The 27,224-nt window shown below is 37.2% G+C and overlaps 1 protein-coding gene across 1 annotated transcript in view; it reads right to left on the bottom strand.

Moving 5' to 3' along the window:
• LOC129241937 (acid sphingomyelinase-like phosphodiesterase 3b) overlaps positions 1–20,104 on the bottom strand; it is a 196,944-nt gene extending 176,840 nt beyond the window's left edge. The window contains exons 1-3 of the mRNA XM_054878487.1: positions 19,723–20,104; positions 9,001–9,069; positions 2,556–2,715 (exon numbers count right to left, since the gene is read on the bottom strand). Coding sequence (XP_054734462.1) covers positions 2,556–2,715; positions 9,001–9,069; positions 19,723–20,104 — 611 coding nt within the window. The remainder of the gene's footprint in view (positions 1–2,555; positions 2,716–9,000; positions 9,070–19,722) is intronic.
• Between the last annotated feature and the right edge of the window lie 7,120 nt (positions 20,105–27,224).

Below are 27,224 nucleotides of genomic sequence, written 5' to 3'. Positions count from 1 at the left end.
ACATATGTTTGTTTGTTCTAAGGACAGTTCAAAATTTGTTGTAGTGTTCATCAATGGACAATACAAGAAGTGTATGTATTCGAAGTGTCTCCAAGAGGCCATTTTATATATTTTATTAAAACAAGATTCTATAAGCGCCTCTTGATGAACTAAATAAGGGTCTAAAATGAACTTTTACTCGCTTTATTAGTAAAACCACAGAAAAATCCCAAATAATGTTTGAATTTTCGTACTCGAGCGCTGTATAACCACACCTGACACACTTTCCCACCAACTAACAGAATCTCGCATGTATCCCAGGAAGAGTAAAATGTTGACACTTGCCCTCCAAATATAAAGTGAGGAATGCCCGTTAAAAATAATATCTTTTGCATAGAAGAATGTTAGAATACAAGATTTCGCCTAAAAAGGCCGTGACGTCAGTACAGAAAAAGAAACAAACAAATCGGCAAAGTAAGCGAAATTGAGTGGAAAGCCGATAACATAGAAGAAATTGTGCAAACACAGATCTGAATATACATACATGCATTTGTTTATATTTTATTCTGATGGCACTCAATTGCCAAATTCGCCAAAAATAAAGTAGCGGCTTTCGGAAGGCTCCCTCTTCTATACAGTATTCTGTGCGTCGTGGTTTGCATTATGGCGACTTGTTTAAACCAATGACTCTCACAAGGCATCACCGCGCCGTTTGAAATTCTGGAATGTTTAGTTTAATACCGTCTTTTTCCGAAAATAAGACAACCCCCGAAAATAAGACAACCCCCGAAAATAAGACAACCCCCGAAAATAAGCCGTATTGTGATTTTCGGAACTTTTTTTTAAATAAGGCATCCCCCGAAAATAGTCTTTAGTTAAAATATTGTGACAAAAAGAGTTCGTATTCGTAAAATGAGTATAAAACGAACGAGCTATTCGGTTGAATACAAAAAGGGGATCGTGGAAGACTCCAGGGTTGTAAATCTTCTAGCATTCTGTAAAGAGAAGATGCTGGATCCCCCTTCTTCTTCTTCTTCTTAATTGGCGCTATAACAGCTTACGCGATTTTGGCCGAGTTTAACAAAGCGCGACAGTCGTTTCTTTCTCGTGCTAACCAGCGCCAGTTGGACACACGAAGTGAAGCCAAGTCCTTCTCCACCTGATCTTTCCAACGCAGAGGATGTCTTCCTATTCCTCTGCTACCACCAGCTGGTACCGCTGGATCTCCCTATGGTTCGTAAATGGCGTGTAGACTACTATTATCTGTGCCAACTGGTGAACCAAGGCAATGAGAAAAAACGCAGAGCAAGATTAGGACAGCAGCCGTTATTTTCTGAGTTGGACGATTGCATCTGCGAATGGACTGCAGGTAGGAGAGCAATGGCTTTGGTTGTGCGCAGGACTGATATTCAATTAATTGCCCTTGAAATAACAATTCAACTGGTTGGACAACTTCATTAAACGATATGAACTGGCATCGATTTTTTCAAATACCAACTCTCCAACATGATTGTTATGGATGAGACCGCGGTATTCTTAGGCCAAGGAGCTCAAACGACAGTGTACAAGGCTTATTCGTCAATTTACGTTGGTGATTCGTCTAGATGGCAAGAAAGTATCGCCATTTTTAATCGCTAAAGGTAAAAAAGAGCAGATTCAACATGTTTTAGGAATTTATGTCAATGAAAGTGAGAAAATCTGCCGCACTCAAGCAATTATAGGAAAGTGGGTTGATTTGATGCTGCCACCACTGTTGAGGGGCTAGAATAAAGGTTTAGTAGTTTGGGATTTAGCCAGTACTCACCGCGCTTAAGGCATAAAAAACTTTCTTGCTGAAAGGAAGATTGATCAAATAATGATTCCGACAGGAATGACTGGTTACCTCCAGACACTTGACATTGCAATAAACAAGCCCATCAAAGATTATTTGCGGATGGAAATCAATGAATATATTGAAAACAGAATGCTGAGAAATTATCGATGTAATTTTGTAAAATCAGGCTCAAGGATTGGGTAGAAAATTCATGGAAAAAAATAACTGATGGTGGCTTAGACAAGAAGTATTAATTTAACGATAATATGTAGCAAGACATGAGAGTTTCGGACCAATGATTCAACAGGAAATGGATTTGGAAGAAAATCTGAATATAATTCAGAATTTTGTTTATCACGATCTTCCAGAAGAAGATGGCATGACTGTAATTGAATAGATTTAAATTTCTGTATTCGAAGTAAAATAAATATTAAATTAAAAATATATAAATATACTTTTATTTTTGCCGTCTCCCAAAAATAAGCACTAGAAGAAAAGCACAAAAAAAAGAAAGTTATAAGTAAATAAGTTATTTTCGGAAAAAGACGGTATGTGCATTATACTCAGAGGTACTCGTTTTACGGCGGAGGAACAAATTTCAACATAAACAATTTCAATAAATTCAACCATTCGATTAAGCCACTGACGTCAACTTTTCATTAAAATAAATATGTGCGTTTGTATGTATGCCCAAAAACGCAATCAAAGCTTATTTTTTCTAATCTTTTCCATAGCACCTTTACCTCTCATTTTTACTACTTACCCAGTCCATAGCACGAATTCGACATTGTCACCTTGCCGCGATTTCATTGCTTTCGCCGCCGACTCAATTAGACTCCAAGGACTGTCGCAAAAGTAATCACCAAAGCGACCCGGTGAACGAATGGAAGCGCTTGGCGATTGACCGTCGATGCGCCAGCAACCTGAAAGAAGCGCAAATGGAAAAGGCCGTTTTAGAAATACTTGCTAAGATTATCAACGTACCGGAAAAATAAACAAAGTGCTTTGGCGAATATAAATGTAAAACAAAAACCTAAAAAAGTAAGAAAAGAAGTCTTAGAAAAAATTGGAATAAGCTATACAGGTGTATAGCACTCTTCCCTCTGCCAGATTAAAAAAAAAAGAAGTAAATTTAATAAAATTAAAAGCACCAAAAAGTATGGAAGATTTTCGCTGCGGCCACAAAATGAAATTGGAAAGTTGCAAGCATGTAACAACAGACGTATTTTTGCTGACAATGCCGAAAGCTATATGACCGACCATTCATTGTTCTAATGGTTAGCACAATTTTGGTGGGATTTGCTTTACTCCCCGCAGGCACTTCCGTAGCCGCCTCCTTTTCATTTCACACAAATGGGCACCCCAGAATCGGAATGTATGCCACATTGCCCCATTGACCGGCACAACCAAACTCACAAAGGAAAATAAGCAATAAGAAATAAAAACTAATACAACTGAACCAAATGCAGGCAGGTTACGTGTAATTCGTGCATGAGAGGCCAAATAATATGAAAGAGAAGGGAACAATGAAAAGCGCAAAGTGCTGTTTGGCATTTGCAATAGAAATAAAATTTTAATTTGATTGAAACAATAACAATTTACAAACGCAAATAAGTGCTTGAGCTCTGCAGGACATTCTGGTGCCAAAATGAAAGTGAAAGGTGTTGGCATTTGCGGAAACTGGCAGTTAAGTAGATGACTTAATTTTGCTTCAAGTTAAAATAGCAACTTCCACGAACATTTTACTTTGGGAATTACAAGTGCCCTTCACTTCTTTATTCGGAAATATTTAATTGGCATTTGGTGAAAGCACATTTTTTAATGTGCAGAATTCTAATTTTAAAATGAAAACTAAAGCTGCAAATTTCATAACTGCATCTTATAAAATAAAGTCCCAAAATATGTACATAACACATGGGCCGAAAAGTCCCGGGCCTAAGAAAGAAAATAGGGTTTTTTTGTTCAAAATTAGCTTTTTTCATCTACCTATGTAATTTCCATCAAGAACAACGCAATCATTCCAACGCGGCTCTAACATTTCAATAACACTTTAGTAGAACGATTTATCTTTTGCCTCAAAAACGACCTCAGTTTCAGCGATAACCTCTTCATTCGAGCAACATTTCTGACCGGCGAGAATTTTTTTTATGTCTGCAAATAGCCAGTAGTCGCTGGGAGCAAAATTCGTAGTCAAAAAATCACGTAGTTTTGCACTGCTCAGAATCATTAGCACGTTCTTGGTTTTGATCAACAGTGAAAAATGCGGCACCCACTTTGAACAGAGCTTTTTCATAGTCAAATGATCAATCAATATATAGCCAACCCGTTCTTTTGATATCTTTACGATGTCTGCTAACTGATGGAGAAGAGGTCGAGCCAAGGAGCACCAGGAGATTTGGTGGCTCCTAAAACACTCAGGCTAAAAAGCCCATTGTAACTGATGGAACTTCACTTTTTGATCTTTCGAAACGATTTTGTTGACTTTTTGACTTTTTATGGCGTTACCGCTTCATCTGAACGCTTACAGCGTTGTGCCGTGTTTCTACGACCACATTTAAAGCCAGCAAACTATTGTTGTTTCTGATGGAGCTGAGCCCCCATAACACTTTTCATGCCATTTCTTTGCTTGAACGATATTTTTCTCCATGAAGAAGTAGTGTAGAATTAAAACTCGAAATTCTTTTTGATCCTTTTTTTTAAGATAACGGAAGTAGCGTCTCTTTTAGCACAATAACTCACGAACTGATAAATGAATATTATGAAATTTTAGCAGTGTTACTTTTAAGGGACTTTTCAGCCCTATTTGATTTTGAAGCTTATTTTTCTCGGAAGATTTTTTCAACATAAGTTGGATAAACTTAAAAAAGAGCCAAAAATTTGACCATTATAATATCATTGGAAAAGATGCGTTTCCGTGTCCCAATCGACTCTAAGTGAAGTCCGAGAATCGGCGGTTGAGATTTTTGAGACACATTTATGTCCAAAGTGAATAATGTACGTGATGCTGATGGAATTTGTGTGATGCTTGCTACATAACAAATGCCTTAATTTTAAAATGTTCTCAATCCTAAAGAAAGAAGTAGCAACAGCAGGAGTTGTCCTCAGTTCAGCGATAGCGCAAAAGCTAATACCTTGACCTCAACCCAATACCTAGCATTAGAATCAGCTGCAAGGTGATAACTAAATTTTTTAGAACTTCAAATAATTTTAATAAAAAAAGAAGCAGGGAAGAGAGAAATACGACCCAGACAGAACTTTATATTTATACAAATTTTAGTAAACTTTAGTTCGAGCCGCCAGTTAACTTTTACGAAACTTATAGGCAACTAGAGTTGTAGCTTGCAAAGGGTGTCCGGGGGTATAATTAAATTTTAAATTTAACGTTTATCCCGCTTAGCCGTATAACCGCTTAGCGAATGAGTGAGGATAAGATTGCGTTAACTTCGTTATTCGTGCGGGTTAGTTAGTCACGTTGTCGCAGTGAACGGGTGAACAATTTGCGTTTGCAATCGAAATGTATTTCAATGCCAATGACTCGTGTGCAACGCCGTAGATAATTTTCACGTTAAAATATTCGACGCTTCAGGTGCAAAGAATCCGGGCAACAAGTTGGATGGCAAATAGGCAGCGGCTGTGACCCAGCTACAAAAATTATTGTTCATAAAATATTAAGGACGAATTTTAGACTTCATGCCTTCATTGAATTAAGAAAAATTGCTGTTATTGGTCACCTAAAGGACAAAACCTACTATTGAAAAAGTAAGAGCCACTTTACGGTCCCGAAGTGATGGTTTGGTGTGTATTGTCAAGCAGTGAAATAATTGAAGAATATTTTTTGAAAACCGACGAGGACAAACAATTTCTGTGGATGGTGTCTCTTATCGGCGCATGCTGAACGATTATTTTCTGCCAATAATGAGAAATCACTCTTCCTTCAATAGACACACATGGTTTCAGCAAGATGGCGCCACATCGCTCACAGCCAGAGAAACCGTGGTGATACTGCGCGATTGCTTCCCTAACAAACTGATAAGCCGTTTCGGTCCACGGATTACCAGATTTGGCCTTCAGCTTTAGTGAAAAAAGAAATTGAGCGGAATACAACGAATGCTATAGACTGTGTTGATTTTTTTCGTATATCACCAACATAAATTTTAGTATTTTTGTAAACAAACCACTGGCATGATTCTGGTTACATCAGCCGATTCTTTTAAATTTGCTGAGAGCCATGAGAGACTGTGGGGATGTCTCACAAGTTGAGTCTTCGAAAGTCTACACTATAAGGAAATATCGTTCGCGAGGTTATCCCGACATCACTTGTCCAACGATTGGCATAGAGTATAGAGGCCAGATTTCTAGATGTATCCGACGATCAATAATTAAAACAAAAAAAAACTGTTTCCTACTCTTTGTGAAAGTGATTGAATTTGGCAAATTTTTTATCATTAACAATATTTTGTGAATTAAGCTTTTAATTATTAATTCTGCCACCTGTATACCTTCCTCACCCTGTACAAACAGTGCATCTGAAACAATAACTGTGTGGCGATTATAAGTCGTTTAACGATTACTAGGTTGTTCAATAAGTTTTGCGGTTCGATAAGAAAGGGTGTTGCCACTAGCAGACATTTTTTTTAATAAGTTGGTACACTCTTCATATGAGCGTATGTAAATTTTCATTTCAATCTATCAGTCGACGCGCCACAGTATTTTCTACACTGGAAAAAATCAAGTATAGTACAATGATTGAATTTTTATTTTTGGGAGGTTTAAAAGTAAAGAAAATTTCTGAACGAATGTTCTATACTTTGAACTTTGATGAATTTTTAAAACAATCCACGTCAAGAACATCCAAAAACAGCAGCAATACCAGAAATCTGAGAAAATATAGAGGAAATCATTTTCGGAGATCGTCGAGTGTGACTGAAAGGCATTTAATAAAAGGTCTAATTTGACTGAAGTATTGGGTTTCAGAGAGCTATGTGCACAATGGTTGCCGCATTCGCTAACATTTAGAGCGTTTGATATTGCCACCATTATAATCGTGCTTTCGCAGCCCGATAAAGTCAATGAAATAGGGCTCGCAGGCGCTTTAAATGCGTTTTTAATAATGCCGGACAAACGCACAGAAAGTATTCTAAAGTTTCCTAAACATCCTCTCTGCATTTCCTGCATTTGTCCATGTTTGCAATCCCTATCTGGTACGCATGTGTAGCTAATAGATTATGACCTGCCAGCATACCTACGATAGTTCTGCAGTCCTTTCGCGAGAGCGTAAGTATAAACTGAGTCAGTTTTTTGTCGTTAGTTCTACACATAACTTTTGCTGTTTCGCATGTGGTCAGATTAGTCTACCTAGCTTACACTAGTTTTTTGATGTAGTCATCCATTTCGTTGTATACTGTATTTAGCGGTTTTAGTATATCGTTCTATTGTTCAAAAGGTAGTCTAACAGTACTTTTTGCTATCTCATCTACTATTTCGTTCCCCACAATGCCTTTCTGGCCAGGCACCCAATAGATGTGCATCCTTCTGTTTGCGGATAGACTTTCTATGGCCTTCCTGTTTCTTGCAACATTTTTGGACTTGATACAATATGAGCTTATTGCTTTTATTGCTGCTTGATTGTCCACGTATATATTAATTATTGAGTTCTTCCAAAAACTTCCGCTTGGAAAATACTGCTCTGGTCTGGCAGCTTGATAGGCTGCCTAATACCTAGTTTTGCCCGCTCTCACTCCGAAGCTTTAGAGCCGTCTGTGTAGATATGAAAAGTCCTGCGGCCAGACTTCATGCCTTTGTGCCATCCATCATTTTAAATTGTAGTACGAAAGCTTATCTCCTAATTAAATTACGGAGTCATGTAGTCTGTGGAACCTGAAATCCTTTTTCCTATTGAGCTATGTTCGAAGGTTCTACAAGTCCAGCAGCCACTAACCTCCTCGCAGATTTCGCTGCCAGATTTTTCGCCATAAGGTCAATAGGCGACATGCTGAGTATCATTTCCAGCGCCGCCGTTGGGGTGGTTTTCATCGCTCCTGATATGCACAGAGCAGCGAGTCGTTGACTCCTATCCAGTGGCATTAAGTATGTAAGTTTTTTTGTCGCAGCCCACCATACCAAGGCCCCATACAGCAATATCGGCCTAACTACTGCATCAGAGAGGGTGATAGACCCCAAGTAACGCCCAGCATTTTTTACATGCATACAGCGCCGTACAGCTTAATAAAAAAAATAAAGATATTGTGGAAGAAAATATTTCCCCCATTTTTGTTAGAAACTACTCCTTCATTATTGGCTTTTATCACAAATATAGCATATGGCATTCCGCTTAATGCTGACTGTTTCTGCCTTTACACGTTAAATAAATTTTCAATGCAAATCATTTATTTGGTCACATGCTTCTAATTTGTGAAAATTTTTGTAGAAGTATCCGTAAGTTTTTAGTCCCAGGCCCGAATTTTCTCTCGACGGCCCTGATTCTATTACACTTCCCCGTTCATCCACAAATATCTTCTTGATAATAAACGGTTTCCCAATAACAGGTGTTAGGTGTTAAACTGGAGAGATGATTAACGATTTTTTATGGCCGCAATTGGATGGTATTGATCTGGACAACGTTTATTTTCAACAAGACGGGGCTACGTGCCACACAAGCAACGAAACCATTGATCATTTACGGAAAAAGTTTCCGTACCGTGTTATCTCTCGAAGAGGTGATCACAATTGGCCACTGAGATCTTATGATTTTACACCTTGTAACTTTTTCTTGGGGCCATGTGAAAGAGAAGGTCTACGCCAACAGCTCAGGGTCGATTCAAGACCTCAAAGATGGAATTCGTATGGCTATCGAGGACATAGGGCAGCCACTTTGCAATTCGGTTATGGAAAATTTCATGAAAAGGATAGGAAAGAAAGGATATTTTCCTGTAAGCATACCACGTCCACGCTTTCATTTGCCTGATGTTATTTTTCAGTATTAACGGCATACCTTCCTCTTTATAATGAAATAAGCATCCGATCGTTTATATTAAAAAACAGCATTTTTCTTTGAATATCAAAATAACACCTCTTATTAAATAACTCTGTATATGAAATTTCTCTGTCCTCCAGTTTTGTTATACGAATGATATGCAAAGGTGTCAATGTGAATTTTTCAATGAATGTAAATTTATTTTATAAAGAAAGTTTATAACTTTTATACTCACTGTGCATAACATCTCCTTGCGTCGAGTAAAATGTGTCCAAATGCAAATCTGTGATGTGCCAAAAGTAGCCTGGAACAATAAGAAACAAATAAAATATTTAGGAAAATGCAAGCTAGGCAAATCAGAAGAAATTATGTGACAAGATGTCCACAAGCTGTCCACAAAATACTCTACTACCAAATGTACTTTTCATGGCAAAATAAACTTATATTTGAAATAGAATATTAAATTTTAATGCGGTTAAACGAGCACTTGACCCAACGCTGAGACTTCACAACTACACATGCACATGTACATGTATGGCGGCAAGCAACCATCTCAAAGTAAAATAATTTAAAATATCACTCAACGTCAGAGCGGACATTTAAGGCCACAAGGCGACAAGCTGAAAAGAAATCAAGACAATACGGACTCGGAAATAAACGAAGAATAAAAGTTGAAGCAAGTGGAATAAAATTGGTGGGAAGGTTGATGTGTACATGTATGTACATACGAGTGTAGTCACAAAAAAGTATATGTGTAAGAGTATTTATGTGTATATATTTATACGGAAGCAGATCAGCAGCTTTGAGAATACCAAGCTGCGTATGTGTATATGTATGTGGGTTAAGTTGGTATATTGAGCAGAGCTTCCATGAATTTGTACTTCTACATACATATGTATGTACTTATTTAGATATGTGTACATGGGTATGTATAAGTATGTATTTATATGTACATATTTGTGTGTCCGCATTGACAAATGATACAAGCGTATTACAATTTGTAAGCGACAGTTAAACAAGCTGCATTGATATGAGCATGAGAAACCTGCTCAGTGAGAATAGGCTACGTATATGCAAGTGTACGTATGTTTACTTACATTCTTGGCAACCGTAAAGGACTAGCAGCAACTAAGCATAGAATCTGTATAGCAGTGACAACAAATAAGCCCATTACAATTATAGCTATCAGCGTCACCGGGGACACACTTCACATTGGAGCTGCGCTTGGCATTCATTTCATTTCTATTCTTGCTGGCAGAGTTGCCACACAATACCAATGAAAAATAATTGAAAACTTCAAACTGTACGTCTCATGCATATTTAATAAATTTAATCAACTTAATATTTGACTTATCCCATTACCTTCACACCTTCGTTAAAGAAAGCATTACATTCTAAAAGATATTTATAACGTGATTTTGCTATTACTACGAGTATGAATGGTGTATATGAAAGCTTGAGCTTGATTTTATATTTAATTAGAAAAATGCTGCAAAAGGCCACTTTCGGCTCTATTTTAATTTTAACTCTTAAAAGGTAAAGTTAATTTTCTTTTTTAAATATAATATTTTGTCTTTGACGTACTGCTCCTTGTTTTCGATTTTTTGTAAGCAACGTTACTTTTAAACTTAAAAAGAAAGAACATTATGAAAATATATCAAAGTGAGCTCTTAGGTGAGGTGTATTTACAAAATAGCTGAGATTATGTTGGTGATATACGAAAAACATCAACCAATGACACTTTGTTGTCGGCTGAACAACGACTGATTGGACGAGTTTGCGAATGGGTGTGAAATTATTGTGGAGAATTCAGCTACTGAATTCCCAAGTGACGTAGCAGCCAAAGTTCCCCTCACAATTTTCCTTTTCACCATAGCTAAATTGCAAACCTGGTAATCTTTCATCTTTGAAGAAAAAAATAAGTGTCCAATATAAGAGAAAATTTAAATAAATAGCCTTCAAAAGTGAAGAAATTTTTGAGAATGAGATGGAATACAAAAATATGCTTGTAAAAATAAAACGTCTGGTGAGCTTATATTGACGATTTCTCTTTATCATCTTACAAAGAGTTAGTCCTTGTTAAAAGCTATAAATGGGATAAACTTAAAGGTTTTGAAACGCCTTTTGGTCAAAAAGTTTGAACGATCTGATGTTACCGGGCCATTTAACCGATTACATTGAAATATAATATTTGGTAATATACAGATGACATTTGACTTCAACAAGGCGCCTCTACTTGACCCATACCCAAACCTACATTCGATAATTTGCCCATTGTCTTCGAAAATCGAAATGGTGGTGTCAATAGGTCGCTTATTTAGAACTGGAGAATTACTTCCATTAACCTATTTTTTATGGGGCGCCATTAACACTAGATTTACCAGCTGTTTGAATGTACTTATTGTACTTGTATGTACTTATGTACTTACAGTCAACAGGACTGGTATTTAAAATACGTGCTTAGCGAGGTTTCCATTCTTTATTTACCTTAAAAAATTGGTCTTTCCTCTCGGCCGTGTTTTTAACCCTTATTTGCTGATATTACATATCACGGACATCACATTTTTTAAATAACGCCATTCATTAAAGGTTGGCGATACAGCATAAATTTTTTAGACCATTTGCATTATTTAGACCAAAGATATTGCTTCGACCAATTTTATTGCCGACACCAAATATATTTTTTTTATTTATTTATTTGTTATCTATAATTAAAATTACAAAATAACTTTTTAGCACAAGCTACCAAGGCTATCGGCTCAAATATATTATTTTGACCAAATATATTGTTTGGGCTAAGGTTTGTTATATACGATTTTTGATGTTTCGTTGTCAATTTATGTCGATATATGTATATCAATTATCGGGGCTAACGTATGGATGACTTCTCCCATTATTTTGAACAATTTTATATTATACTTTCAGTATGAGCGAAAATAATTTCAGAAATAAGTGCATATGTTTTAGATAGACCAACTGATTAAGAAACAAAGTAGAATGGGTACAAAATGTTTCCTCTTGCAAATGAATCGTAAAAGTTTGAGTGAGAGAGAAGTCCAACATCACAAAGTATTAAAATATTTCGAAAGTTTACTATTCTAAGGGGAAATAGAAACCTACCTGCAGAATAAAATATATTACAAAGAAAACAGTGCGTGTAGCGTAGTACACATAACAGAAGTGAAACTTAAGGGCAGACAAAGAAAGACGGAGAGACCCGACAGAGAATGAGAGAGAGAGAGAGATAGAGAGAAAGAAAGAATATATATCTAAATAAATTCACAACATTTGTAGAAAATACAAATAGGAAAAATTTACAAAAAATGGATAGGGGTCGACCGGTGTAGGTAAACGCCGAACACAAACCGTGGCAACAAGGCGCACTACTCCGAATGCTTATCACCCGCACAAACGCAGCGATGTCAGGACCGCAGCAACGGCACAAATTACCGTAAGGCAATGGATATCACTTTATAGTGCGCACAAGCACTAGTCAGGAAACGGAAACAAGCGCCAAAAAGTAGGCACCAAAAAAAAAAACGGCAAAAAAATTGGAACCAAAAAACGCTCCAAACAGTAGGCACCAAAGAAATATAACACCAAAAAGTAGGCCCCAAAAATATATTTCCTACAAGTTTGCACCAACAAACAAGCGCCAAAAAGTAGGCAGTGTTATTTCTCACTAGAAATTAGCAACCACCAGGAACAACTCAAGAAAAATAGCCTAAAGCGCATCTAAGATATATATAAGGTATAGTCTCTCTCCTTCTCCCCTACGTTATATCTTTTTTCTCTCTCGCGGAACGAAAATGCTCAAAACGTTGTATGACCTTGAAATTTTACTCTCCATTCTCGCTCGTCCATTGACGCCTAAGAAATTTCACCTCAAAAAACTAAATTTCGGACTTTTTCCGGAAGGTTGCCTGGTCCGTGAACCGCTAATCCACTCTGAAGGAATTTCACAGAGTAAGGTGGTTTTATGACGTAGTTTATTATTATTATAATTTTTTTTTTCACACATGAACCTGTGCCTATGTATGTGTTCTACAGTTACTTGCAAATTTTCATTTTTAATTTCAATTGCCAAATTTGCTTTACACCTAAAATGTGATTTCTCGGCTTTTTGTTATTAAAACTTATTAAAATGAAATGGGCGGGGCTAAATTTTGGCAATGGCAATAAAAGTAAAGACTTCCAGTACAGCCATACAGTCTATTCGTGCTTTCCTTAAATTCCGCTCCAATTTTTTCTTCCATCTGTGCAATCCTGCATTTTAACATTCTTGAGATCGCAAGATTGCTGAAAAACCCGGACAAATAAAAAATAAAGCAAAAAGGGAAAGTGACAACTTCGAGCGAAATCGGCGATCAAAACTCTAAGCTTCGGAAATTTCCTACAAAAAAAACACCATTAAATTTCGAAGGACTCAATTCAGGTCTTACTTAAAAAACCTGTCAAAATCTTTGCCCAAATTTTGAACTTGCACAATGCAATTGAAATAAGTAAAGTGGCCAAATTCAGTCAGAGCTTTATGTACTCGCGCATATCTCAATAAAATTTAATTTGGACTGGTTATCTGGCATTTTGGAATAAAACAAAACTCAGATACAATGAAAGTTTTAGCTTATATTATCGGGCAGACGGCCAGGACAAGGAGTCTTCTGTTTTTAGACAAGGGGTATGCTAAATAACAAAAACGATTAATAAAACTTTAATAAAGACCTCTGCCTACGAGTTCTAATTTTTCACTAAGTATTTCCTACTTCAGATAATTAAAAAAAAATCATGGAAACTATTCTGCAAATTATTTCAAATACTATCCAAAAAGTCGGGTAGCGGGTAGGCTCAAAAGATAGTAGACATACAGAAGAAAAGTTTTAAATAATCTTTAAAATCAAATAACTCAAAAATGGTTCAGATTTGGCGTCATGCCATATCACCAAATCCAGGTGCATCTGCAAATGTAAAGGATGGGCCATAAAAAAGGACGGTTGATATCCAAAAAAGAACAAAAACAATTTTTTTGGGTATATTATTAGTTTGTTCGAATGAGCAAACTTTCCCATTATTTATGGAACACGATTTCTATGCCAATCATGAATTAAAAATTTACCTTCGCGTTTTTATTACGTTTATAAAATTTGCTCTTCAGATGGCGAAATGTTTTTGATTGTTTTCGAAAGTGAAGTCTTAAAATAAAACGGATCTACTGTATTAGTAGCAGAAGTAGGCGTTGGGTTTGTGCATGACTACCCTTTGGGAGCGCGTAGGCTCAAATCTACGTGTATGAAATGGCAAAATGATAGAAAAGTTTTTATAATAGAGGTCGCCCCTCGGCAGACATTGGCAAACATCAAAGTGTATTTCTGCCAAGAAAGAGCTATTCATAAAAAAACATTTATCGTTCGGACTTCGCTTAAAACGAAGGGTTCCTCCATTTGTTGAACAACATCAAGACGCATGCCACATATAGGAGGAGGAGCTTGTCCAAGCACCTGACAGAAGTGTACGCGATAATTATTTATTTATTTTTATTTTGACAACGCTGAAGCTACCAATTATCTCAGTTCAATCTATGGGGTAGTGGGTTTTTTTATCTAAATAAGGTGAGTAAAATAATCTTTACCAGAAGGGGCAAATTGAGCTTTAAATATATCATTGCTGCAAAAAACAACCTTGTATCAGACCACAGGTTAATATCTCTTTAAAAAATTAAATAGTGATATGCGATTATCACATTTGTTGGAAAAAAGTATACTAAGCGATAAGCTGCGGACATCTTCTTCTTCCGATTTTCATAACACTGCATGTGAACGTATAAAGAAATGTATCAAAAGTAAAAAACAAAAATCATGAATGAATAAATAACTTTTTAAATTGATAAATTGCCGAAATCAGTTCGACAAACTGAAATCAAAATACAAAAAAAAAAAATGTTTGAAATATACTCGCGCTACATGCATCAGACGGTCGTTCTCAACCTAATAAAGTTTCGAGGTTTTTTGTATATCTTTAAAAAAAAATTATGAAAAAACACTATCGCTTAAATCGCTTAATGTGGCAACGCTATCTTAATCGTATTGAAATTCCTCTTTTTAATTACTTCCTTTTTTCGACATCTGTTTGCACATGGTTATACACATTATTTGTTATTGTTTGTGTGTATCTGCGAAAAACTACATAACAACAAAACGAATTCCAAAAAAACTGCATTGCATTTCAACACAAATTTCTGCAAATGACATCAAATTTCCGGACATGCGATTTGATGTGACTTTAATTGCAAGCGGATATTTTGTCCAACAACACATTGCTTCACAATAAAAAACACTAGTAAGTGAACAATAACAAAAAACAAAACAATACTGAAAGATATACAGTAGCAGCAAGTAATAAAACGATAAACAAACCGCCAAGTTGACTTTAAATAAAATAGCAGCAGCAGCAAAGACATTCGTGGAACAACTGAACAAATACGCTGAGAGGAAACGCGAAATAACATCAATGTACACACACACATATGCATGTGGGAGAAAGTAAAAGGATGCGAAACTGCCTGAAGCCACTCAACAAAACAAAAAAAATTAAGAAAATTCGAATGTGCACAGGGAATGGCGAAAACGCATTGTTTGAAGTTGTCTGCGTTATTTCAAAGACTAGCAGATTAAAGCCTTTTCTGGTTTCATCTATGTGTGCATATGTATATGTATGTAAATAGTTCTGAACTAACGATTTCACTAAACTTCGGTGGTCGTCACTAGTCCTGCGCCAACCCACTTCCCTTGCAATTGCCGAATTTAACGTTAACATTTTCTATTCGTCAGTCACCTCGCTAGTACTGGCAAGCTTACTATTTGATAGCGTCAGCGTACTAATCACGTGGATGGAATTGACATAGTCGTGCTATTGCTCCTCACACTTTACTAGATCCAATAAACCTACTACCCCGCACACGGATGATAGATTACCAGGTTTGCTCTTCCGAAGCAAACTTGTAAGAGTGACTTCGGCGGAAACGTCATAGGGGATTTAAGAGTAAAGTTCTGCCCGCTCATTTCACAGGTATTCTTACGCTCATCCAATCAGTTGTTGTTCATACGGCAACTATGTAACATTAGTGGAAATAGTCTTGATTTATTTTTCATACCACCAGCACAATTTCAGCTTTGTAGAAAACAAACCGCCTTCATAAGCCTGGTTATGTGAGATCAGCTGATTCCTTCAAAGTCGCTGAGTCAGTTAACAGTCTGATGTTGGCCACATCTTCTGAATTCTTTCCACCATATACCTCACTAATGCATGGCGACACACTTCACTTCTTTAAATAAAATACATTGATTTCAATTCAACATTTTTATAATTTATATTCAATTCTATGCGTAATAAGTATTTGTCTACTTTATTTCAAAATTCGATTATAATTGAAGTTCTTAAATGTTGAAGGTACTTAGCTTAATTTGCTTATTGAAGTTTTATGCTCTAGAGAGATGAATTTACATATGCACAGGGTGGTTAATGAATTTTGCTACATTAAGAAACTCAAATAACTTTTTTTTTAGTGTATGGAATTCATTTAATTTTTTTCAAGTTGAAGGTCATTAAATTTTATTAAATGTAGCTTAACTAGTTTTAAAAATAATTGAATTTAAATGCCCCCATGCTCGTTGACACAAGTGCAGCATCTTAGTAAAAAGTTGTTCATTGCTGCTTTGAGAGTTGCGACAGGAATAGCCGCAATTGTTGCCCGAATGGATTGTTTCAGTTCATCCAAATTTGTTGGCTTTGTTTTATAATCTTCTTCTTCCACAAGAAAAAGTCAGGTGCAGTAAGGTCAGGCGACCTGGGGGCCAACGAAATTCGGAGTTTCTTGAAATCAGTTTATTGGCAAATTTTCGTCGCAACTCTGTCATAACAGTCTGGGCTATGTGAGACGTTGCCCCATCTTGTTAAAACCACACAGAGTTGAAAGGAATTCTCTTTCGGCGTAGTTCTGGATAGAAAAATTCTTTCAGCATTTTCAAATAACGGTCTCCAGTAACCGTAACGGTGTGACCATTTTCTTCAAAAAAATAAGGCCCGACAATATAGCGTGAAGAAACCGCACACCACACTGTCACGCGAAGAGGATGCAATTCCGTCTCGTGGAGTATCTGTGGGTTAGAAGTATTCGACAATTCCATATTCGACAATTTTGTTTGTTCACATTTCCGTTTAAATCGAAATGGGCCTCATCAGATATGAAAAGGCAGTTTAACATGTTTTGGTCTTCTTCCACCATTTGCAGGATCTTCTGGCAAAATTCCAAGCGAATCGGCAAGTCCGCTGCATTCATTTAACCATTTGAATTTTGTAGGGAAATAAGTCTAAATCTTTGTGCATTATTGTTTGCAAAGACTGTCGGCTGACACCAAGTTGAGCAGATAAGCTTCTTGTTGAAACCCTTGGATTGCTTTGTATAGCTGCAGCTACAGCAGCGATCGTTTCCTCCGTCCGAACTGGTGGGTTTCGATGATAAAGCCTTCTTGCGACTGTTCCCTGCTCAGCAAAATTATTCACCAGTCTCATTATGGTCCATCTGCTCGGGGGATCACCGCCAAACATCCGCCTGTTCTCTCTCTGTACCAAAACTACGGACTCCAGTGCGTGATAGCGGCGGACTATCCAAATTCTTGTTTGCGTGCCCCAGTTATCCATTTTAATAAATTTTAAAGATCAATCTGCAAATTAAAATAAAAATAGAACAGATAACTTAAAAAGAAAAAAAGTTATTCAATTTTTTTTTGGTAGCGGCTTTCATCAGCCACCCTGTTTGTCAATACATAAAAGTATACGAGTACTTATGTATATATACGTATGTACATAAATGCGATGTTGCTTGAAGAATTAAAACATAATACATTCCCCTTAAGTAAGATTTTAGTCTGAAAAATTATTAAGAGAATTAAACAAAGTTGAACAATTTTATCAGCATTTTTTTCTTTTCTAGCGAATCCTAATAACAACAAAGTAAATGGTGAAATTCAAAGCTTTATTACAAAATTTTTATGTAGAACCATTTATGACATTTATCTTTTAAAGTAATCCCTTTCAAAGGTTGACCGCAATTGCGCCGTAAGTCAGAAATTTTCGAAAAGAGTACCTCGGTCAACAGAGAGCTCTACCTTGCCCAGCTATACCACGTGAATGAGGCTATGGGACCGAAAAGACCTGAACGACATGGTCTAACCATACTCCTTCACGACAACGCCAGATCCCATGTTACACAAGTCGGCAAAGCTGCACTCTGAGAGCTCGAATGGGAGGTCCTTCAGCATCCGCCGTATTCCCCGGACCTTCCACCGACCGATTACCAACTTTTCCGCTCTCGGTCAAACCATATGAAGGGCGTTACCTTCGATAGGAGGTCCTTAAAAACTGACTCCACAAATTCTTTGACACCAGACCAAGAGAATTTTGGCGGAACGGCATAAACAAATTGGTGGAGAGGCGGAAAGAGGTTGTAATCAGCACCGACGAATATAATATTGATATACAGGGTAGGCCATTTAAAGCGGGCCCATTTGTTTCTGAAAAAAAACATTGAAAAAAACATTTTTTTTTGTGTTGATATGAAAAATCATTTATTTTGATTCAAGGAGATTTGTTCCAGCTAGTTTTTGAAAATGATATCCTTCAAATGTTTGCCTCTGGCCTTGATGGCCAAATGTGTCCTTTTTTCGGCGTTTTCCATCGTTTTGGCCAATATTTCGGCCGGTATGGCGGCGATTTCGCGTCGGATATTGTTTTTAAGTTGAGTTAGAGTCCTTGGCTTGTTGATGTATACCTTGGATTTCAGATAACCCCACAAATAAAAGTCCGGTGGCGTCAAATCTGGTGATCTCGGTGGCCACGGAAAATCACCATTTTTCGAAATCAACCTTCCAGGGAACAATGGCTTCAAAAAATCGATTGTAGCGCGTGAAGTGTGGCATGTAGCCCCGTCCTGTTGGAACCAGTAGCCTTCCATGTCATTTTCTTCGATGATTGGCATAAACATTGGGATAACTCGATGTTCGCGGAGCCTCCTCAACACTGGCTCGTACAGCCTCGATATTTTCAGCAGAACGTCGTGTACGTTGTCTGGATGCGTGGCTGGTATTGCTGAGACTACCGTGGTTAATAAATTTTGCGTATAAACGCTGTAAAGTGCTTTTGGATGGCGCACTTTTAACTTTATTTTTTTTTTTAAACGCACGTTGAGTTTTCACAATTGAGAAGTTATTTTGGATGTAAAGCTGAATTATTTCAGCGCGTTCTTTTGGAGTGTACTGCTCCATGGTAAAAATTGTCTTGGACTGACGCTTCCAACGCGCTATGTCATTAGTCGATCTGACGTTCCTGTCAAAAGTTATAGGGTTGCCCGATGGGCCCGCTTTAAATGGCCTACCCTGTAATTTTTTTTTTGTTTAAATAAAAGTCTTCGGTAAAATCGCTGCGAAATTCTTTCCCAACCCAATATGTAGAAACGTATTAAATCGAAAATAAAAACAAAGCAAACAAATACATATGTAAAACAAAACATTGTAAACATGGAGGATTACCAATATGGATGGTGTAGTTGTGATTACTTACTGAGTAAATCCTAAAGTGTCTATGAAAACTGAAAGTAGAATCTAATAGCCCAGATAGATGGTTAGGTTAATCGGGATTAATAACTTAACCTTCATGTGCCCGGGATATAAAACTTACGTACCCGGTCGGCTTACTACATTTGTAGTAACTAGGTAAGGGCATGCAAAACCAATGTAATGTTAAGAAAAAAAGACTTGTATGGTGTTTTTTGTTTACTTGTACGTGTGTAATAATCTTTTTATTTAAAAATATTGAATTCAGGTGATAATTTTAGTACAAAAAATGTTTTAATTTTCAGGAGTTGAACAGCATTTTCTCAAAATATATGTTTCGGCATGTGCATTACACACTGCTTTTTTGCACCAGTATTGACAAGGTACAGGATATTTTGGTTGTTTATCGTTGGAAATATCAGGTAAAATAGATGAATCAACATTAGATGTAGCAGAAAGGGATCGATCCAGAGCCATTTCGATAGCTTTACGTGTTTGATGGAATCCCAGCACCCGGGGAACTTGAGAGCGCTGTTCAATTGCTGGCATAAAAAGCTGCTTAGACAAGCTCCGCAAGAACTTTCGTCGCGCGTCTGTGCGACGGTTATATGGATTGTTTTCCGAGTAAATGATGAATGATGCAAGTGCACTTACGTCCAGCATGTTATAAAACATGGCCAAGGGCCAACGCAATGTTTTGCGTTTCGTTGAATATGCAGAAAGCATTTTATCCATTGCGTCGACGCCTCCTTTGTTTGCATTGTAATCAAGGATGTATTGCGGCTTGTTTTTCTTTTCAGCTACAATTGAATTTGTCAAAGGTGTGCTGGCAGGTATTATAACTGATCTGCCTCTTTTTGGATACCATAAGATACCAAAGAAAACTTTCCATCGAGAAATCGGAAAATGGAAGATTCTTCAGCACGATTGCGATCAGCCTTCATTTCATATGGTACAAACGTTTTATTTTGACGAACAGTACGAAGAATAACAAGACCTTTGGACATTAAATACTTGCCTAAGTTTAGCGATGTAAAAAAATTGTCACAAATAATAGTCCTTCCGGTGTTCTCCCAATGGCATACTAACCTTTGCATAACACCTTCACCTACCTTATTTGCTCGACCAGCATTTGAGTTTTTTCCAGTATATATTTCACTTTTGAGTGGATAGAACGACTTAGCATCGCATGCAAACCAAACCTTTATCCCATACCTGGCAGGCTTAGAGGGTATGTACTGAGTAAACCTAGTTCGACCGCGATAAGCAAATAATTGTTCATCCACAGTAATTTCTCCAGATGGTTGGTAATATTTGCGCAGATTTGCGTTCATTTGTGTCCACAATTCAGATATTGGAGCAGCCTTATCGGCTTCTAGCCTAACTGCTCTTGTACGCTCGCTGTCAAATCTAATGAATCGAACAATTTCTTTGAAGCGTGACTTAGGCATTACTGCTCGATAAAAGCAAATGCATTATTGGCTCCACAGCACACCCACATCTTCGTCATTTGATTTATTTACACCTGCTAGTAACACAAGACCTATAAATGCTCTTATTTCAATTAAGGTTAATTTCTCCCAGATTCTTTTATCTCCAGTGCAGTTTTTCTCATTCCAAGTCTCATAGGCTTTTCGTGCTTTTTCATTCGTATCTACTAGAATTTGTTGAAGCATTGATGGAGTGAATATCAACTCAAAGACGTCAGACTCAATTAGACCCTGGGTAGTCCGAGTTGGACCCACAACAGTGCTCCGAAATACATTATGGCTACTTACGCGAACACCTTGGCTAGGAAAGTTCTTAAGCCATGCAGTTTGATCTTTAGCGATCAACGCATCATATCGTTGGGTAATGGGCGGTTCGCCTGAATTAAAATCATCCTCGAAATCTGCTTCGAAACCCTCTTCTTGCTCATCATTGCGAATGTCGTACTCTTCAATAATTAATTCACTTTCAGCGTCGGATTCTTCTGTATTGATACCAATCAAACCACCAGCGCCAATATCGTTCGGGTTGGAACTCTCATCATTGCCGGCATTGCTATTATCCTCCAAGTCGAAATGCTTTTCTTCCTCATCAAGCTCGTGCAATATGTTTTGCACATGATCCTGAAGTTCTTCGTACCTTAGACTGATATATATGTATTTAAACGTACACATACACATACACACACACACAAACGTACTTCGGTAACTAAGCGAAGCGACAGTTATAAAAAATCGTGTTGCGACAAGCTGAAGTTAACTATAAAATACTATTTTGCATACATTTTATATGGTTACTACAAATGTAGTAAGCCGGCCACAAGATGATGTTTTTTTCAAGTAGGGTCTAGAAGTCAGGCAAATAATAGTTCGAGTGTTATTATACTCTTAATTGACTTTGATTTGATAATCAGGAAGCTACTAAAAAATTCGGGCATTGTTGTTTCGGAAAATTTTTTTTTATCTCACTTTTTTTCACAATTTACTACAAATGTAGTAAGCCGGGCACATGAAGGTTAATGCGGAATTGTTTCAGGAATTCAGTGCAAAAAATGCGGATTGACAACAAGACTTAAATCTCAAAATTTAACTGGACCAGGAGGATTGCCGAAAAATTACTGTTAATATCTATTGTGAATAAAAAATAATCAAACTTTTAAAGAGATATACTAGGAAGATTGGATGCAATGCTAGTTTGCACTATCACATTCGTTTAATTGTTTTGATATTTCGGAACAGTTTGAGAAATTTGCAATTAAAAATGTTTCTTTTTGTGTTTGGCCGAGCTCCTCCTCCTATTTGTGGTGTGCGTCCTGATGCTGTTCCACAAATGAAGGGGCCTACAGTTTCAAGCCGACTCCGAACAACAGATATTTTTATGAGGAGCTTTTTCATGGCAGAAATACACTCGGAGGCTTGCCATTACCTACCGAGGGGCAATCGCTATTAGCAAAATGTTTTTCTTAATTTTGGTGTTTCAACGAGATTCGAATATACGTTCTCTCTGTGATTTCTCTAATAAACAAAGCAACTGTTCACTAACCCGCCGGTAATCCCAATAAATCTTGGATAACGGAGCTCTAAAATCTTTGCCAGCTCAACTTTAAACAACTAACACTAAATCAACTGAACTGTGCTCATCTTGGAGGTTGGAAAAGTGCTTAGTTACTTTAGTCGCTAGTTACATATGGACGTACATATGTGCATAGCTAGTGATAGTTATGTGATAATCTACATACAAAAAAATAGGTACGCACTTATGTCAGGTTGCGTTCTGCGGGTAATACAGACGGGTTATATTGACGGTTTATCTAGTTTCTTAATTAAAATGCATGAAAGCTCCTTATTCACGCTATTACTTCGATTTTTAAATTCCTATCTATGGATGTAAAACATGTGCAGAAGAGTCCCGGGCGTAACGAAGAAAACACATTTTTTTCTTCATAATTAGCTTTATTCATCCATCAAGAACAACGCAATTATTCCAGCGCCACTCTAGCATTTCAAATACACACTTTTGTAGGACGATTTATCTTCTGCCTCTGCTAAATTTCATACAGGCGAGCAATTATGTTAGGTCTGCGAAAAGCGAGTAGTATGTGGGAGCCAAATTTGAAAGAAAATTGGAAGTTCAATTAATTTAGTTTTGCCATTGTTTTGATTGACTTGTGATACGGTGCGTTGTTTTGATGAAACAAAACAGTAAGCAAACGCGGCACCCACTTTGAACAGAGCTTTCTCATAGTCAAATGCTCCTACAATATAGGCACGCCAACACGTTTTTTGATGTCTTAATGATGCCAGCTAACTCTCGCAACTTCACTTTTCGATCAATCGCTTTTATGATGTTCTGTTGTTACCGCGTCGGTTGGACGTTCACTGCGTTATGCATCATCGGTATCTCTACGAGCACGTCACGTGAAGTCAGAAAACCATTATTTTATTATTGTTTCTGATGGAGCTGAGCCCCCATAACACTTTTCAAGCCATTGCTTCGCTTGAATGGTATTTTTTCCCATCATGAAGCAGTGTAAAATTAAAACACGAAATTCTTTTTGATCCTTTTTTTTAAGATAACAGAAGTAGCGTCACTCTTAGCACAATAACTCACGAACTGATGAATAGAATATGTTTTTAACAGTGTTATTTTTAAGGTTAGTACTAACTAAAAAAGGTGAATGCAATAACACTGGTGCCGTCTAAGTGTTTGACCTGGGATTTTTCAGCCCATGTGTTATGACCCAGCAATTCAAATTTCGCTTATTACGCCTATACAAAATATTGGGAACAAAAAGAACATTTTAAATTATAGACCAATCTTCAAATTCACAGCAGTAACAAAGCTTTTTGAATTATTGAATTTTTAATTGAATTTAATTAGCCCTTTCCAACATGGATTCGTTGCTGCCTTTTGCAGTACTGTAGAAATTCATTTAAGCTCGCTTGTTAAGTGTGTAGTATGTAAGCATGTTTTTCCAATATTTCGAATAGCATTTTAATAGCAAATAATACCATACTATCCCTCGTCTCGCACCAGTGGATTGACCTCTAAGATCCTGTGATATCACACCTTTGGACTTTTATTTGTGGGGGTATGTAAAGTCTAAATGCTTCTTGGATAAATCAGCTTCGATTGAGGCATTGAAAGCAAACGCTACTAAAGTTATTCACGAGATACCGACGGAAGTCCTCCGGCGAGTCATCCAAAATTCGTGTTTACGGATGTTTATATTTAAAAAATAAATGCCATGAATGGTTCTATACAAAAATAGAACCAATTTGGATATTCGTTGCTTTATTTCAACTTAAAATCCGATACCAACTTAGTAGATACATTACCGGACTCTGCTCCTCCATATTCACACAGTTACAAGGCAAAGAGCTTAAACTGGGTTGAACACCGACTCAAGACGAACACTGTTCCAGGCGTCCATTTACATTCCTCACCAATGATAATGTAACAAGAAGTCATCAAACATTTTTTTTTTTTTTGAGATTACAGGAATCTATCTATATGAATAATTTTAACTGCGACCAAAAATATTGTTTTAAGTCAACGCCTCAGCACACTAAGCTGAAATTGCGATGGCTTCCAAACAAGAAATGAATTTCAAGTTACTCGAAAACTCTGCATACCAGATCTGGCTTCCAGCAACTTCTATATCTTTTCTTGCCTCAAGGAACAACTTCGAGGTAGGAAATTTGACGACGGTAGCAAGGTGATAGCTATCACGGAAGCGTTATAAAAGAAGAAATTAAATTTGAAGAAATATGTAAATGTTTTATAATATTTTGATTATCATTTTTTAGTTGCAGTTATTGTACTATATCATATTATAACTTTAATACTCGGGTGTTTGTGCTATGTTTTTAGTAAATAAATACTAATCGCTTAATGTGTTCCGGGAAATATCCAGCTTGTTTGCATCTACACACTGTCACTGCCATTATGGCTGTATAAGACGGTTATACGGCCTATTCTATCGTATGGTTCTCAATGCACTGACACACGTTATTCCAATAGACCTACATATTAAGAAGACGGCAACCATGAGTGCATTTAGGTTAAACGAAGCGGGCCGCTGGAGAGAAAAAACTTATGGTCATGCTAGTCTATTATTGCGACAAACTCAGTTAATCTCGGTGAGAACTGACTACATCGTCCCGACGGTAACTTTCAATAGGAACTTTGCCACTCTCTTTCCAACTAAGGAGGAATGGAATAAGGGATTCTCTCTAAACAACTTCGACACTACAGTCTATACGGATGGAAGTAAAATGGGCTGCGGTGTTGGAGCTGGTATATATTCTCACAGACTTAAAATTGAGAAATCTGTGCGTCTCCCTAATACCAGCAGTGTCTTCCAGGCGGAAGTACTGGCAATTGGGGAAGCCTGTATGTTACTAATCGCAGACTTCTCTTTTAAGGGTAATATCGCTATTCTCTCGGATAGCCAAGCTGCAATCCAGGCACTGGGTTCGGCCACAACAACCTCCAAAGTGGTGGAACAAAGTAGGAATAGCCTCACCATCTTGAGTGAAAACCATAAAGTTACCTTAATCTGGGTCCGGGGACATCGGAACATTGAAGGCAACGAAAAAGCAGATGAACTGGCAAGAGGGGGATCTGCCATGAATAATGCTCTTGCAGAATCGGTACTCACACCATTAGGTGCAGTCAAGAGCACAATTTCCCTAAAATACCTCCGAATCGCAGACTGTAGGTGGAAAATCCAGACGAAATGCAAAATTAGCAGAACGTTATGGCCCACCTACAATCTCAAGCAATCATCGGCATTAATAAGAATGAAACGACGGGACGCCTGGAGACTAACGGCAGTCCTAACTGGCTTCTGGTCTATCGGAGAACAAGCAGCCAAAATGGGCATCCCTCACAATACATACTGTCACAGTTGCAAACAACCGGAGAAAAAGGAGACAATCTTCCATTTCCTCTGTGAATGCCCTGCCCTATGGAAGGACAGAATGTTAACCCTGGGCCAACCGCTGTTCGAGAATCTCGAACAACTATCTGGCTTAGATGTTAACAACCTAATAAGGTTCCTTAACCGCACAGACTGGATATAGTTATGCTGTAAATAACCGTTAAACAAGTTGGTAACGAGGATGTGGCAACAAAATGGTGCGGAAGCGCTAGTTGGATTGGACTGGAAGAATCACCACTTTAACCAACCAACCAACTGCCTTCTCAATATTTAAATAAAAAAATATTCAAATAAATTCTGAAATAGAAACATTATTTTGTTAGTTTGCATATATACATATACTTACAAGTGTTTTGACTTAGTATATGAATTAGTGCTATAATCCAAATTATAGACATACATAGATGTATTTAACTATACCTGCAACCTACAGACATATCTAACTTGTCGGTAATGTTTTCAGTGTGCCACCGCAAAAACGCTTACAAAACGTCACTTACAAAACAAAAGCAGGCACTGCTCAGGTAGTAGCTATGGGAGTACACATGAATCTCGCACGTAGCGCTACGGTCGATTCTAAGCTTTCTGCTACTACTCCAACTACAGAGAGTACTGAAATTTTTTTTGACTAGTACTCTGAGTTACTAACAGTAACGAAACATAGCTAAGAGCGGAGTAAAGCGGAGTGCTACCTGTTCCACTACTCATTTGTTCAATTTCCGAATAGTAGCGAGAGTAAAAATGAAAACTAGGAAATAGCGGAGCAATCCATGCTTTCGTCTGTTTAGAAGACTCCCTTTCTAATCCAAAGTGCCTTCAGCAAAATTGCTCTAATTTGGTCAAAATAACAAACCCAAAAAAGAAATTCGACCCAAGTAGAATTTTGAAAATAGGCAGTATTACTTACACTTTTGAGTAAATGCATGTATTTCGATACCGATTTCATATAACTAACCAGGACTTCGTACACGTGTTGCTCCCCACCTCATTTAGATTCAACAAATTATTGAGATCGGACAAAAACCATGCCCACTTTTTATATGTAAACACTAAAGATACAAATAAAAGAATCGTTCAAGTTGGACGACTTCCTTCGTCATGGAATTAATAACAGTAAGGCAACTCTGTTGCCCATCCCTTAGTTAACCAAATTCAGGTAACCCTCGTTTAACGCGGTGGATAGATTCCTAGAAATTGTGGTGTTGTATGAGGCTCAGAGCCAGTAAAAAAACCAGGGCTATGTTCCGAAATCTTATTAAAATCATGTTTGTTTTTACTTCTTTAATTCATCAACAACTTCATTTTTATTAAAGATATGAATGTATGTACAACACAAAATAATAAAAAAATATTATTTTAATTTAAGAAACCCTAATTTAATAAATTTCTTCGTGGTCACCGCTCAGTATAACCAAACGAGAA

The sequence above is a fragment of the Anastrepha obliqua genome, chromosome 3 (assembly GCF_027943255.1).
Source record: "Anastrepha obliqua isolate idAnaObli1 chromosome 3, idAnaObli1_1.0, whole genome shotgun sequence".
Classification (NCBI taxonomy): domain Eukaryota; kingdom Metazoa; phylum Arthropoda; class Insecta; order Diptera; family Tephritidae; genus Anastrepha; species Anastrepha obliqua.
Note: the sequence above shows the minus strand (reverse complement) of the source record. Positions and strands in the feature narration are given on the sequence as shown.